This window comes from Dacryopinax primogenitus (genome assembly GCF_000292625.1).
Source record: "Dacryopinax primogenitus strain DJM-731 SS1 chromosome Unknown DACRYscaffold_2, whole genome shotgun sequence".
Lineage (NCBI taxonomy): Eukaryota > Fungi > Basidiomycota > Dacrymycetes > Dacrymycetales > Dacrymycetaceae > Dacryopinax > Dacryopinax primogenitus.
Window position 1 is genome coordinate 1371010 of NW_024467199.1, and position 13058 is coordinate 1384067.

The 13058-nt window shown below is 53.1% G+C and overlaps 4 protein-coding genes across 4 annotated transcripts; 3 read left to right on the forward strand and 1 right to left on the reverse strand.

Moving 5' to 3' along the window:
• Positions 1-1861: 1861 nt before the first annotated feature.
• DACRYDRAFT_45798 (ARM repeat-containing protein) lies at positions 1862-3245 on the forward strand (the record flags this gene model as incomplete). The annotated part of the gene is made up of 7 exons (XM_040774664.1): positions 1862-1969; positions 2034-2195; positions 2244-2363; positions 2413-2508; positions 2559-2765; positions 2818-3055; positions 3106-3245. The coding sequence occupies 7 exons, from the start codon at positions 1862-1864 to the stop codon at positions 3243-3245; spliced, it is 1071 nt and encodes a 356-aa protein (XP_040632556.1).
• A 725-nt stretch (positions 3246-3970) lies between these two features.
• Positions 3971-9887, forward strand: DACRYDRAFT_98302 (uncharacterized protein). The gene is made up of 6 exons (XM_040777521.1): positions 3971-4447; positions 4499-7079; positions 7127-7879; positions 7929-9112; positions 9166-9308; positions 9359-9887. Exons 1-6 carry the CDS (start codon positions 4021-4023, stop codon positions 9776-9778), a joined length of 5508 nt encoding a protein of 1835 aa, XP_040632557.1. The 5' UTR covers positions 3971-4020; the 3' UTR covers positions 9779-9887.
• A 506-nt stretch (positions 9888-10393) lies between these two features.
• Positions 10394-11273, forward strand: DACRYDRAFT_62256 (uncharacterized protein). Its single transcript, XM_040775693.1, has 3 exons — positions 10394-10465; positions 10540-10830; positions 10886-11273. Exons 2-3 carry the CDS (start codon positions 10706-10708, stop codon positions 11007-11009), a joined length of 249 nt encoding a protein of 82 aa, XP_040632558.1. The 5' UTR covers positions 10394-10465; positions 10540-10705; the 3' UTR covers positions 11010-11273.
• Positions 11274-11358: 85 nt separating this feature from the next.
• Positions 11359-12797, reverse strand: DACRYDRAFT_86670 (nagb/rpia/CoA transferase-like protein; the record flags this gene model as incomplete). The annotated part of the gene is made up of 5 exons (XM_040776782.1): positions 11359-11431; positions 11480-11992; positions 12045-12477; positions 12525-12670; positions 12718-12797. 5 exons carry the CDS (start codon positions 12795-12797, stop codon positions 11359-11361), a joined length of 1245 nt encoding a protein of 414 aa, XP_040632559.1.
• Between the last annotated feature and the right edge of the window lie 261 nt (positions 12798-13058).

A 13058-nucleotide genomic window follows, 5' to 3' on the forward strand; every position in this document is an offset into this window, starting at 1 on the left:
CGATTCCCGGTTTATATCTACCTATAACCACCAACGTCGCCCGAATACCCTAACAACGCGACGCGTACCATCTGTCGCGTCCTCACCTCTAGCTCGGCCCTCGGACGTCAAATCAACTTGATCGCCGTATGTAGGAAGGCTCTTGGGACAATCTTGGCACAATAACTCGCTCTCCTTGCCCTCAACGGCCACATCCTCTCATTCCAGACTCGGCTTGCCTAATACATACCCTCATTCTTCCCTCCTTTCTTTTTTGGCTACTTTGCTTTAGCGCAAACCCCGTGCTTGATTCTTGCAATATCGATAATGGCAACCACAGACGGAACTACCTCCCGGAAGCCCTCCGGTTCTTCGACACATTCTGTAGGCCATTCGCCATCTCAGACCAGTGCGTCATGACTCCGAAACCGTCTTTTTTTCATCGTTGACCCCATCTAGGCTCTCGCAAGCTAACGCCGTCTAGTCTTGGGGTTGGAGTGAACGGCTCGGGGAATACCCTGGGGCCAGGTTGGCAGGTATGCATCAATTGCTGTGCCTTTTCTCTGTTTATGTCATCTCCGTGATGATTGGAGAATTGTGCCGACATAGTTGGCTTTCTTTTTTTTTTGGTCATCCCGGCATGACAAGCACATTTCTGATCCATTATTCTCTGGCGCAGCACCCGCGTCCGCGACAAGTCACAGCAGCGCCCGTGCTTTCTTCTCTAGCACCCCCAGACTTGAACGACGTGGCTCTGGGTCCCCACATGCGTAGAATTGTGAGCGCCGGACAAGCCGAAGAAGAGGCTATTCGTAAGCCTACGGTGGGAACCATTGTGTTGTGTCTTCACTGGTGACTTACTGTTTCTTTGTTTTTCCCTCTGAGCAGGGGCGATATGACAAGGATATCAACGGGATGTTTCAGACCACCCCAACCAAAGGCCCGACCACCCTCAATCCTTACCCGACACCACCCTATGCGTCCATCCATGGTCCCAGCGCTGATGCCTTAATGGTCAATGGCTCGCATGTGGCAAAGTCTGCCGATGATTTGTCCTTAACATTTAACGGTCTGCAGCTGGGCGATTCCTTCGACCAAGCGGTGTCCGGTGTTCGCCTTCAGAACGCGACAACACTTCTGCAACCCCAAGCGGCCTCCGTACAAGGATCTACGATGTCCATGCCTGCCCTCCAGCTCAGCAACGGTATTGGTGCCAATAGCGCGGCCGTCATGAACGCAACTTTGCAAGCCTCGCGTCTTCAGTACCAATATCCCCCACAGGCCGATTATAACGCGTATTACCCAGCATCACCCGTTGCTGACGTGTTCACGTATTCCTACGATGCATTCAGGAATTCTCCAGACCCGAATGTATACGGTGGGCCTTCAGCCACCATGGTGGCAGCTAGGCCTGTCATGCAGTCGCCGCAGCTAGGAATGCTGGGTTCCCCGTTGCTGGAAGCTCGCTCACCGACCACAATGTTCTTCCCCGATTACACTGGGCCGGCTAGACCACCGCCCTACTTCTATCCTGGTACTCCATTACATCAAGCGATGATGTTTTCGCCCGGGCCCATGCACAACACGCTCGCGCTCCCGAACGCATCCGCAAATGCTCAGTTGCACAGGGCAAAGAGTGCTGGAGACGTGCGTCCCCCTTTGAAGCTGTCAAGCCTGTTGCTCATACTCTCACTAGATGAACCTTCAGCAGGCGCAATTCATGCAGCGCCAGACTGCTGGGTTGAACGCGATGCGTCAACAGGGTGGTGCCCAGATGTACCAGCAGTTTGCGACCCCGATGTCGATGCCTGTCCCGGTTCCAGGAACGCCCGCGTTTCACCCTAGTCACCCAAACCACATGGTACAACACAACGCACCGTCCATGTTTAATCGCACTCGGAGGCCGGAACGTAGTGATCTGAATAATGGCGTGAGGAGTCCTCTCTTGGAAGAGTTCCGGGCAAACAAGACAAGGAAATGGGAACTTCGGGTGAGTAAGCCGCAGCGAATTTTCATCATCCATCGTCTGATGGTCCGCTCTTCTTGCGGTGCAGAACCTCTTTGGACACGTGAACGAATTCAGCGCAGATCAGCATGGTTCTCGCTTCATCCAGATCAAGCTCGACACTGCCACCCCTGAGGAGAAGCAAATGGTCTTCGACGAAATTCTCGCTGGGAACATTATGCCCCTCGTCACGGACGTCTTTGGCAATTATGTAAGCTCTCCGGTTTTTCCATCAACTGAACGTTCACATCTTCCATAGGTTATCCAAAAGCTGATCGAGTTCGGCGGCGAGACTGAGAGGAATGCTATATTTGAGGCCATGCAGGGCCATTTCTTGATCCTCTCTTGGCATATGTATGGATGCAGGGTAGTCCAGAAGGTGCGTGTTTTCTCTTCAGCGCTGCCGCTGCTTCTCATAATTCGTACAGGCCATCGAGTACATCACTCCCGAGCAACAGAGTCAACTCATTGCGGAACTCGCTCCGGACATCATGAAGTGCGTGAAGGACGCCAATGGGAATCATGTACGTTTCCAAAAACCTCTGCGCCATACTTTACTGAATGATTTCTTTAGGTTGTTCAGAAACTAATCGAACGTGTTTCACCGGATCGTCTCACCTTCGTTGAAGCCTTCAAGGGAAGTGTCTACGATTTGTCGACGCATACGTACGGCTGTCGTGTTCTGCAAAGATGCCTTGAGCACCTCACCGAGGAGCAAACTCGTCCGTTATTGGATGAGCTGCATGAGCATACTGCCAACCTCATGCAAGACCAGTTTGGGGTGCGTTACCGTTTATTCATGGCCAAATCGTAAGATCCTAATAGGTTTTCAGAACTACGTTGTGCAGTTTGTGCTAGAACACGGCCAGCCTGAAGATCGCGCTCGTGTCATTGCTAAGTTGCGTGGCCAGATGCTTATGATGGCTTGTCACAAGTTTGCATCCAATGTCTGCGAGAAAGCGTTAATGACGGCCGATTCCGAATCCCGTCGTCTGCTCATCGACGAGTTGATGACGCCTAAGCCAAATGGCGTCAGCCCTGTGCAACTCATGATGAAGGACCAGTTTGCAAGTATGTACATACTTTTCGAGGTGGTGTTCCACCGTGCTAAGACTTTCCAGACTATGTTCTGCAACGTGCACTGAGCGTGGTCGAAGGTGATCAACTGCAAGCCTTAGCCAGCCGTATCCGTCCCCACCTGGGTAGCATGCGCAAGTTCACTGCGGGAAGTTTCAACAAGCATTTGACAGCCAGTAAGTGATCAAATGACCACAGTCGGTTCTTACTAAAAGCGACACAGTTGAAGGGCTCCTCAATGACAGGTGCCCAATCGCTCCTCAGCCCTTGATTGGCCTACCTGCAGCTCCGGCCTTTGTCCCCTCCCCCCTTCGCTCGACATTATGAACGCCATTGTTGTTCACAGGAGCGACATCTCACCTCACTGTATTGCTGGCATTCATCAAGGACGTACATCTTTCTTCGATTGCTCGCGAGTTCACCAGTATCTTCCGTGATTTCCAACCTACCGTAAATACATTTTCAATCATATTCTCAAGCACTTCATTTAACCCGCACTGCACTTCGTCACTCATACCTTGTCAGTTTACATTTTACCTACGCCTCTTTGTAATCGATCTACTCCAGCCCAGTTTTCGTCTTAGGTAGCCACACTCAGATTCCAATGACAAGTTGTTCACATGCCTCCTGGAAGAATCGGGGGATTAGCACGACTGCAGGCGGGGCTTCAAAGGTCTAATTGTGCACGAGACAGGGAATACTGTTCTTCGCAGATGCAGAGGGATGTATACAACGTGGTGTATATTTGCCGATAATAATGCTATTAACGAGTTGGGATAGTTATCTCCGACTGCTTGCTGATGATTGATCTTCCACGTCGTCGGAAGCTTTCATTGACGCGAGATTGGTTCCGTCCCCGGTTGCATCCAGTCGTGGACTTTGGGAGACGCCCTTGCACCTAACGTCAAGCGCATATCCTCACCGTTATACCTCTTCGCCCATGAATTCTCCTCTTTAAAATGTCTGCGGTAGACAAGAATGAGGAAGACGTCGCCGCTGCCGCGTCGCTTTTTGGCAGCGCAGATTCCGTAATCGACCCATTCTTTTCCCACGTTGGGAGCCCGAAGGAATCACCGTCACAGTCTGCACAGCACGATGCGGTTGCTGAACTCTTTGGAACCACGGCTAGTCATCAAGGCGCCTCCAACGATCCCTTTTTGCAACATGGTGAACCTGTTCGCCTGCATGAGACTGCCACGAATTCGGACATTGCTGGGTTCTGTGGCACCACTTATGGACCTACCGCGGAAGTTCAGGAGACTGAGCACCACCATGACAGTGAGGCGAGCAACAATTGGGAGCAGCAAGGATATTGGGATGAGCATGGGAATTGGATTTGGTACGACATGATTGATCAAGGAGCAGAAGGCACAGAGTGGACAAATAGTGAGCCTTCATCAGCTATCGAAGATGTGTCGTGTACTCATACGTAAGTAGCACAAACTAATGGCATGTCGGGGGATCCCATACAACACGACTACAGTTCATATGGTACTGTCTCCGAAACTGCACCCGGCCCTTACTCTCCCCAAATCGCTGTTCCTTTACCTCCCACCTTCGTCGAAGTCGATCAAGGCGAGGTTCAACAGGAGCAGTCTCATGCGTATTCCGCGTATGCGCCATTGTCAATGTACAACCCGTACGCTCCCGCACAACCAGCAGCACCTCCTGTCGCGCAGTATGCCCCTCCGCAACCCGCATATGCGCCAGCAGCACAATCACAACAAGCATTTGCATCTCCATACGTGCCTTCTGCTTCGACTCTCGCACCGACTACAGGTACAACTGGCCATCGACAACCCCAGTCGGAGATCTATGCCACAACATCTTCAACAGATGCGTACGATCCCTACAAACCAGCCGACAATCCTAAAGTGCCGCCAGGTTCTGCAAAACCCACGGTTAGGCATGTGCGATCGAGCAGTTCATATGGATATGGTGTATATGATCAGCCAGCCCCACCAGCCAAGGTCACCCCGGAGAAGAAGACTGCGGCGGTTCATTCGACGATGACTGACAAGCAAACACCGAATGCATATGACCCACCTCTACCTCCTAGCCGATTTGTCCCACGGCATCGGCAGGGCGATGGACTGACCTCGCCGACAAGCTCATACGGTATGAGAAGTCCAGACCTCTATTCTGCAGCCTCTATGGCCATGTCCGCGCCACCGCCTCCTGGACCTCCGCCGGGACCTCCCCCTGGCCCACCGCGCGGGCCTTCGCGCGGGTCTTCACGCGGCCTGCCTTCAGGATTCTCCCCTCCTCCCCATGGACCGCCACCGGTTGGCCAGGTGCTGAGATCTCCTGGTCCACCGGGGCCTCCGCCGCCGCCGCCTGGTCCTCCACCTTCTGCACACGCCTTCGGTCTACCACCTGCCCACACTGCACACCACAAGTCCGTGGCCCCTCCAGCGGCTTCTCACCATGCCTCACCGTCCCCTGAAGGTTTTTCGTTCTACACAGAGCCGCCGCCTTTCGAGCCGGCAGCTCATTATGACGTCTTTGGCATAGCGCAGCAACCACAGTCCATGCTTTCCACGGAGCAGGAAAGCCTAAACGAGGAGGACCCCTCTGTCGAACGTTTAGAGCACCCCACACCACCTGAGGAGGACGCCAAATCTCATGCTTGGGAAGCCTCGAATCCTATTTTCGCAGCTGAGGAAGAACCGAATTGGGGGCATCCTGAGCCACCATACCCAGGGGAATCGCACCAGGCTGAGGAAGACCTGAAGCTTAGGCCGGAGCATACGGCTGTTCTTGACTTCGGTGGTGTTCCCGGTCGAGAAGATCTCACACCAGAAGTGGAAATAATGACTACACATAGTACGATGGCGGAATACGAACCTGTTTCCTTGGATGCAAGAGAACACCATGAGCAACTCGATCATGCTGTGACGGTCAGTACCCATATCGAGCCGAGTCAGAATTACGGTTTCGACGACATACCTACATTCGGCGAAGGGAGCTCTGCCATGACATATGACTACGGGACGTTCGATGCATTCATCTCAGAGACCTCCCTCCCGCCAATCGAGGAAGTACCCGTGCCCGAGTCCGAGCCAGAAGAGGAGCAGATTAACAAGACTGCCACAGAACATTCATATCAGAATTACGAACCTTATCAACCCCAGTGGCAGTCCTATGAGCATGACTACAACCCGGTTAATCAACCACCTACGGAGGCCACCCAGTCTTTCACTGATGAACCGCTGGATGATGTTCCAGTAGCTCCCCAAGGAAGCCATTTCGCACCCGCAAGCGATATGGTTTATGACCCGTATGCACCGCCCCCTCGAGTCGCTGCGCCTCCCGCGCCAGCGGGTATTCCGTTGCCCATGCCTGAATTTGCTGGGCATGAATCTCTTCCACAAACGAAGGTCGGCGATTTATCTGACTATGGAGGAGCTTATTCATCGCGGTTCACCTATGACGGACTACCGCACGATCCATATGCACCAGGAATCGCAATGTCTCAGTCTTCATCCATGCCCTCGGTTTATGGGGCTGAAGGTGATTCCTCGCAAGCTCCCTCGTTGTATGCCCCTTCGACATCCAGGTCGGCAGATGATCCGCTGGGCAGGGAGCACTCGTCGGCTCCGACAATATCATTCGGACTAGGAGGAAAGTTCTTGACCTGCTTCTCAGCCCCGTCCTCATCTATGGGCTTGGTTAAACCCGGTGCCCGTGCTGTCTATATCAGATTGTTGCAGAACGTCATCCCTGCATCCGCAGTGGAATCGTCATCGACACCTTTCCCAGGCCCATTGCTCGCTGATCCCTCCTCGGCCTCTTTAACCGGCGGTTTCAACAGAGGGAATGCATCAGCAGCATCCAAATCGAAGAAACCAATCGTAACAAGATATCTTGAGGATCGCGCAACTGAAATTGAAAGCGGTTTGGCGTATTTGGCAGCGGGACCAGAGCATGAAGTGGCTCGGCGATCGGCCGAAGGCAAGCTATTGCTGGTGAAGCTGTTGAAAGTCTTAGTAGACAACGATGGCAAAATATCCGGAAGGTGAGTTTCACCCCTGTTCTACGCAACATATTGCTGATTGAAACTAGCCCTGTCATCGATAACGCCGTTCGAGCTGTGCTGGTCCCTGATACTGGTGATGCACCTGTCCCGATGCCAGAATCGAACAACCTCGTCGCCCCCTCCGTGTTTAGTAGGAGCTTTGGTGTAGGCAAGTCACCAGTACCGCCGCCTCCCTCAGATGGTCTGATGAGCCCCTTCATGGGCTCCTCCGCGCAAATGACGTCCGAAGAGCCTCTTATGATCTACAGTGTTCGGCCATCAGCATTAGAACGGCTGCGGCTTTTACTTCTTCGAGGACAACGGCGCGAAGCGGTGCATTATGCGTTGGACGAGAAGATGTGGGCACATGCTCTCGTAATATCAAGCAGTATCGACAAGGGGGCATGGAAAGAAGCAGTAGGCGAGTTCCTCCGCTATGAGCTCGCGTCTCCATTGGACAGGGCGGGTGGTCATGAGAGTCTCAGGATTGCCTATAGCCTTTTCGCTGGGAATGGAGCAGCTGCTGTCCAAGAGCTGCTTCCGCCAAAGTCTCTGATGAAAAACTCTGGGTTGCATGGCATGCTCTCACCTGCAGTTCCCCCAGTGCACCACATAACGCCCATGTCACCAAACTTCCCGCAGCCAGAGTTAGCGTCAAATATACCCATCCGGTCCCTCGAGAAGTGGCGAGAAGCTGCAGCCACCATCCTTTCTAATGCTTCAGCGGGAAGTTCGGCTGCGTTGACTCAGCTCGGCGACTACCTGATCATGAACAACTGGATCGAGGCGGCACATGCCTGGTATGATGTCCAGTTCACCTTTCATTGCGATGGCTAATTTTCGTATCAGCTACCTCCTTTCGCCGCAAACGTCACCGTTTGGTGCAGCAGGTGCTCCTTCAGTTAGAATGGTGCTCATTGGCATAAGCAATCCCAATAAGGTACCCAATTTTCATTGCGACATGGATACCATCCGTTTGTCCGAGGTTGTGGAATTCGCCTATTCATTAGCGCTGACCACGAAGGGACAAGACTCTTTCATCGGTCTCCCTCATCTTCAGCCGTACCGCCTTCTGCATGCTATCAACCTCGCAGAGATGGGACATACGAACCTGGCGATCCGATATGTTGACTCCATCCAGCAAACGATCAAGCTAAGCGGAGGCAGAGCCAACCAGCTCTACGCGCAATCGCTTCTTGTCAAGATGAAGGACATTCAGGATCGACTGACCCAGGCCCCTCAAGAAGCTGTTGGCTTCTGGGCAAATAAAGTGCCCAAGCCAACTCTCGATGGGTTTGGATCTTGGGTGGGTACAAACATAAGCAAGTTCATTGCAGGGGAAGGGGAGGTACAAGGACAGGTCGAGGTGCAAGAAAACTCGGATACTACCACGCAAGGCCCCGTCGGACCTTTTTCGCACTACAGCGCTATTTCTTCTGCGGCCCCATCGACCGATCCCTCTCCACATGGTTCAAGCACCAATCTCGCGGGCCAGTCCATCACCCCACCAGCGCGAAGGACTGGCTCTGCCATGAGCATGCGCTATAGTGCGCCGCAACCGTTCGCAACCCCCATCGACCGAGCGGCTTCCGCCATGGATCGGCCTCGGCCTCGCGCAGTGTCGCCGCCAAGGATGTTTTCTGCGGACGCGACGATGTCTACATTCCAACAAACTGGCGACAATGGAATCTCCACTTTTGTTCCGCAAGCACCAGCGGAATCGGAATCTCAAGGTGGTGGGTGGTGGAATGCCAGTGGGATGGACGAGAGAACACCCACAATGGACACCTATCAACCAGCTTCGGCCTTGGCTACTGAGTCAGGGGAGTTCATCTCCCTGATGGATGATATCATGCCTGTTCCGATGGTCTCCCAGCAGCCGAAGCAATCGCAAAATGCGACCTCGCTCGATGATGAGGACGATGATCTTGGATTTGGCAACTCACGTCCAAAACCCATGCCTGTTGAGGATGATGCTGCGAAAGAGAAGAAGGAGGAGCAAAAGCCCACCTCACCTGGAGAAAAGAAGCCTGGTAAGAACTATAATTTTTTGCACGGCTGCTGCATCGTACTCAATGTATCTTAGCTGCTAAATCATCTGGCTGGTTCTCTGGCTGGTTTGGAGCCAAAAAGGACGAAGATCTTCACAGCCCGCCTGTCAAGGCTAATCTGGGAGATCAAAATACGTTCTATTACGACAAAGAGCTGAAGCGGTGGGTCAACAAATCTGTATGTGGTTGTGTGGTTTTGTCTCGACGCTGCGCTGACTCATATTACAGGCTGGATCGGGCGCCGAGCCTCCCAAGCCTGCAACGCCTCCACCGCGCGCTCAGACAGTGTCTCCCGGTGGTGCCCGTAGTCCGCGTCTAAGCTCTGAGTTTGGTAGGAGTTCTCTGCCGTCGTCGCCAATGGCGAATGGTACAGCTCGACACCCACCACCTGGAGCCGCTGGGGGCCCGCCACGTGCAATGTCGGCTGTACCTCCACGCATGCGTTCCGGTCTCGCCGAGTCCTTCACTGCTGCTTCAGACGATGGTTCTTCTCTGACTCCCACAGCGACTACACCGACTGCGACGCCTCCCCCTTCGAGTGGAACCCCGTCAGTCGGCGGACCACCTTCCCGCCCACAGTCCCGCGCCATGGGAGGGAAGAAGAATATACGGAACCGGTATGTAGATGTGTTCAAGGATCAGCAATAACTGCGCTGCCCCATATGCGCGCGCTTCGTTTCTTCTATGGTCTGGTAAAAGACACTGTAATATAGACTCCCATATGGTCAGGTAGATCCCAGCTCCAAGGATATAATTTATCGCACATGCTTTTCTGAAATCTCGGCCGCCGAAAGGTCTAGTTATGACGTGCAGAATTCTGATCTATGGAACCTGTCATGCGAAAGGAATCGCTGAAGCTTCCCACGAAGCTACGACGTGCTGGTTTTTTTAGACTTCCTTCTGTCGTCTTTTCTAAGGCAGTCTTTCCTCAGTAAATTGCATTTCACGTGATGTATTTGTCCCGGGAGAACAGATATTCGTTGTGGAGTCGTGCGGTTCCTTGATTTCTCCGTGAGTTGTGGAGATAATAGATCTCGGGGAGTTCAAGTTGTTCTCTGGGAGAATAAGAATGAAAGCTCATTCAACTTGGAATGGGTATTTTGAGAGAAACGCCATAATGGGAGGACGAGAAAGAAGGTTGCAACGACTGATTCCGCTATAGCGACCAAAAGGCTCCGTTTTCTCTGCGGTCGTCCATTTGGTGTTTATTGCCCATTGTCATATTGTCCCTTCATCTTCCTTCGTCGATTGTGGGCAATTTTTAACTACCACAACCACATTCACCTTCACTCTTTCATTGTGTGACTTGGTTATAAACAACAGCAAGTCACTTTTGTGAGTCTGTTTCTTGCTTTCTCGCCAGCATCGTGCGACGTACTCACCATGGCCAACGGCGAGTACCGCTTTAGCTCTCCACACTCTGCTAATTACGACACCACTCGCGTATCTCCGCCTGCCCCACCAGCAGCACCAGTATCATCAGGAAGGACCACTCATCTACACGCGCGTTCCCAGTCTGCCAAGAACCCCCAGCCAAAACCGGACAAGCTCATCACCCCCCGTTCTCCAACAACGATGAACAACCGCCCGCACAAGCAGAGCATGAGCGAGCTCAAGCTCCGGAGACTGACGGAGCACAACCAGCGGTTGAAGGAGGACTTGCAGCGCCCCCGGATGAGGGTGAGCGAGGCTGCGACCAGGTGCGCTGGTGTTTTCTTAGTTCGCTGGGGTGAAGGTATCTCATGCCTTACGCAGCTTGATCCGCTACTGCAGACAGACGAAGGATTACCTCGTCCCCTCCGTCTGGGGCCCCGTCAACAAGAATGAAGACCCGTATGCGGATCGCGCTGCCTCCCAAGGCTGCTGCACCGTTGCTTAGACTAGATTTCCATGTTCTCGAAGTTCTCGAAGTTGGGCCGGGCATCGCGTGATCCCCATGCGGGCTTAGGCGGCTAAAAGCCCTGCCTTCACTTGCGCTGCACCACTCTCCCCACTACTCGTTAGGATTGGGTCCCGTCGCTCCTTTCTGCGTTTGCGCTATGTAATCCTTCGTCTTCCTTTGACTCTGTCTATCTTCCCCTTGGGCACCATTATCTCGGATTCTCCTGTCGTCGTAATACCATTGACGGTCGTTAACAAGATTCTTGCAATTGGCACGAACTGGTTGGGTTGCGCCAACATAAAAATCGCCGTGGTCATACCACAGCATCATTAACATTAGGTGTACGCTACAGCTGCAAGTCCTCATCGTCGTACGTCTCCTTGATCAACCGATATACATATGGTGGTGGATGATCGCCGCTGTAAGCGCGTTAGTCGACCAAGTAACCCAAGAACAAGAACACGCACTCATTCGTGATCAATACGTCCACCAACTCTGGAGCAACATAGTCGTATACAGGGTTGACAACTTCAAGGGGCTTGCTGGCTCTCTCTCCCCCGCCGCCCTCCTCGAAGCTAATCACCTTCTCTGGACCGGCAAAGTCGAGTGCAGCATATTCATGATACAAGTTCCATGCGGGAGTGAGCTTGAACTGCCCAGCACAGACAACCACAGGCGTCGAGTGCGCCCTAGCGGCAGCGGCAGCCAATGCACACCCGGTCTGAGTGAACAACCCTCCATTAGCGAGGATCGCATGTGCGCCCAGGATGACCTTTGTGATCCTTGGCATGAGCGGATAGATCGAACTGTCCGGAATGAGCACGGTTGGGATGTTCAGGCTTGAGAGGGCAGTCGCCATTTGCCGTCCGGAGTAACTCGGCGCGGTCTCGGCCACGATGACGGTGAAGTGTCTATCACGGGCGGCGGACTTGAGGAACTGTTCAATGGTGCGGGAGTAGGAAAGTGTTAGGATGATTTCCCTGTAGCAGCGCATTAGCATACATCTATGTTTCGATGGGAATAAGAGCCCACCCGTCGTAAATATGATCCCTTGCGGTCTTGGCCACGTTCTCGTACACCGTCTCGAGCTCATCGATGACCTCCTGTATAGCCTGTATCAACAGCGGCTTCACCGTGATCGCCACAGGCTTCTTTTCTCCGTCCCATCCCTGTACATGCTCCTCATGCATCCCCCTCTCCCCATGCTCAAAGTCTTTGCTCTCGTGCCTCATCTCGATCGGAGGCCGAACTCGCTGGTTACCCATGATCATGAAGTTTGCGAGGCTGTTGGCGCGCAATGACGATCGGCGGGCGGAGAGGTCGCATGGATTAGGGTAGGAGGGGGTGCCAGGAGGTGCGGGGGAGGACGAGGTGCTGGGCTCGTCGGGCGGTACGCCGAGTGCCGCTGCGCTCTCCTCTCGAATTAGGCGGAGAACACGACGGACTATGTTCCCCACCGCGAATTCTGCAAGGCATCAGCTCTGGTGCCGAACGCACTGAATCCGGGCGCACCTTTTGGATTCGCATCTGTTAAACGTCTTGCGATGGATTTGATCAATTGTATGAGTTGATCTATGTTGTTGAATCGTGCAACTGATACAATTTGTCGTAGTAGCAGCGCAGTTTCCAGTGCTGTCTCTTGCGCGCCTATGACCTGCCTGACTCGACTCTCAGCCCAGTCCGAAATGGAGTACGACCCACTCACCTCCGTCTTAAACGGGCTACCAGGCTCTCAATTTGCTTGAGTGTGGGTCGATCACGAATAGGTAGCGGCTCGACAGACATTGTATTTAATTAGACCGAGGAGACAGGAGAAATAGTTGTAGATTGCTCGAAGAAATGAAGGTACACGCACAGGGTCGCTCTGTGTGCGCGTCACTCGATTCGCTTCTCTCACATCAACATGTCTACGAACAGGACACATGATGCCCAACTTGCTTCGATTCTTGTATGGCTGGCATATCTATTTGGCATTCTTCGTCTCGGACTTGATGCTGTATTAGATGTTGCCTGCCAGTACAATCCAGAACGTGGGAGTGTTCTATA

Coding starts and splice junctions, on each gene's coding strand:
- DACRYDRAFT_62256 (XM_040775693.1), top strand. CDS start 10,706: ATGAACAACCGCCCGCACAAGCAGAGCATGAGCGAGCTCAAGCTCCGG. Junction 10,831..10,885: donor GTGAGCGAGGCTGCGACCAG/GTGCGCTGGTGT, acceptor TGCCTTACGCAG/CTTGATCCGCTACTGCAGAC.
- DACRYDRAFT_98302 (XM_040777521.1), top strand. CDS start 4,021: ATGTCTGCGGTAGACAAGAATGAGGAAGACGTCGCCGCTGCCGCGTCG. Junction 4,448..4,498: donor AGGCACAGAGTGGACAAATA/GTGAGCCTTCAT, acceptor ATACGTAAGTAG/CACAAACTAATGGCATGTCG. Junction 9,113..9,165: donor ACCTGGAGAAAAGAAGCCTG/GTAAGAACTATA, acceptor AATGTATCTTAG/CTGCTAAATCATCTGGCTGG.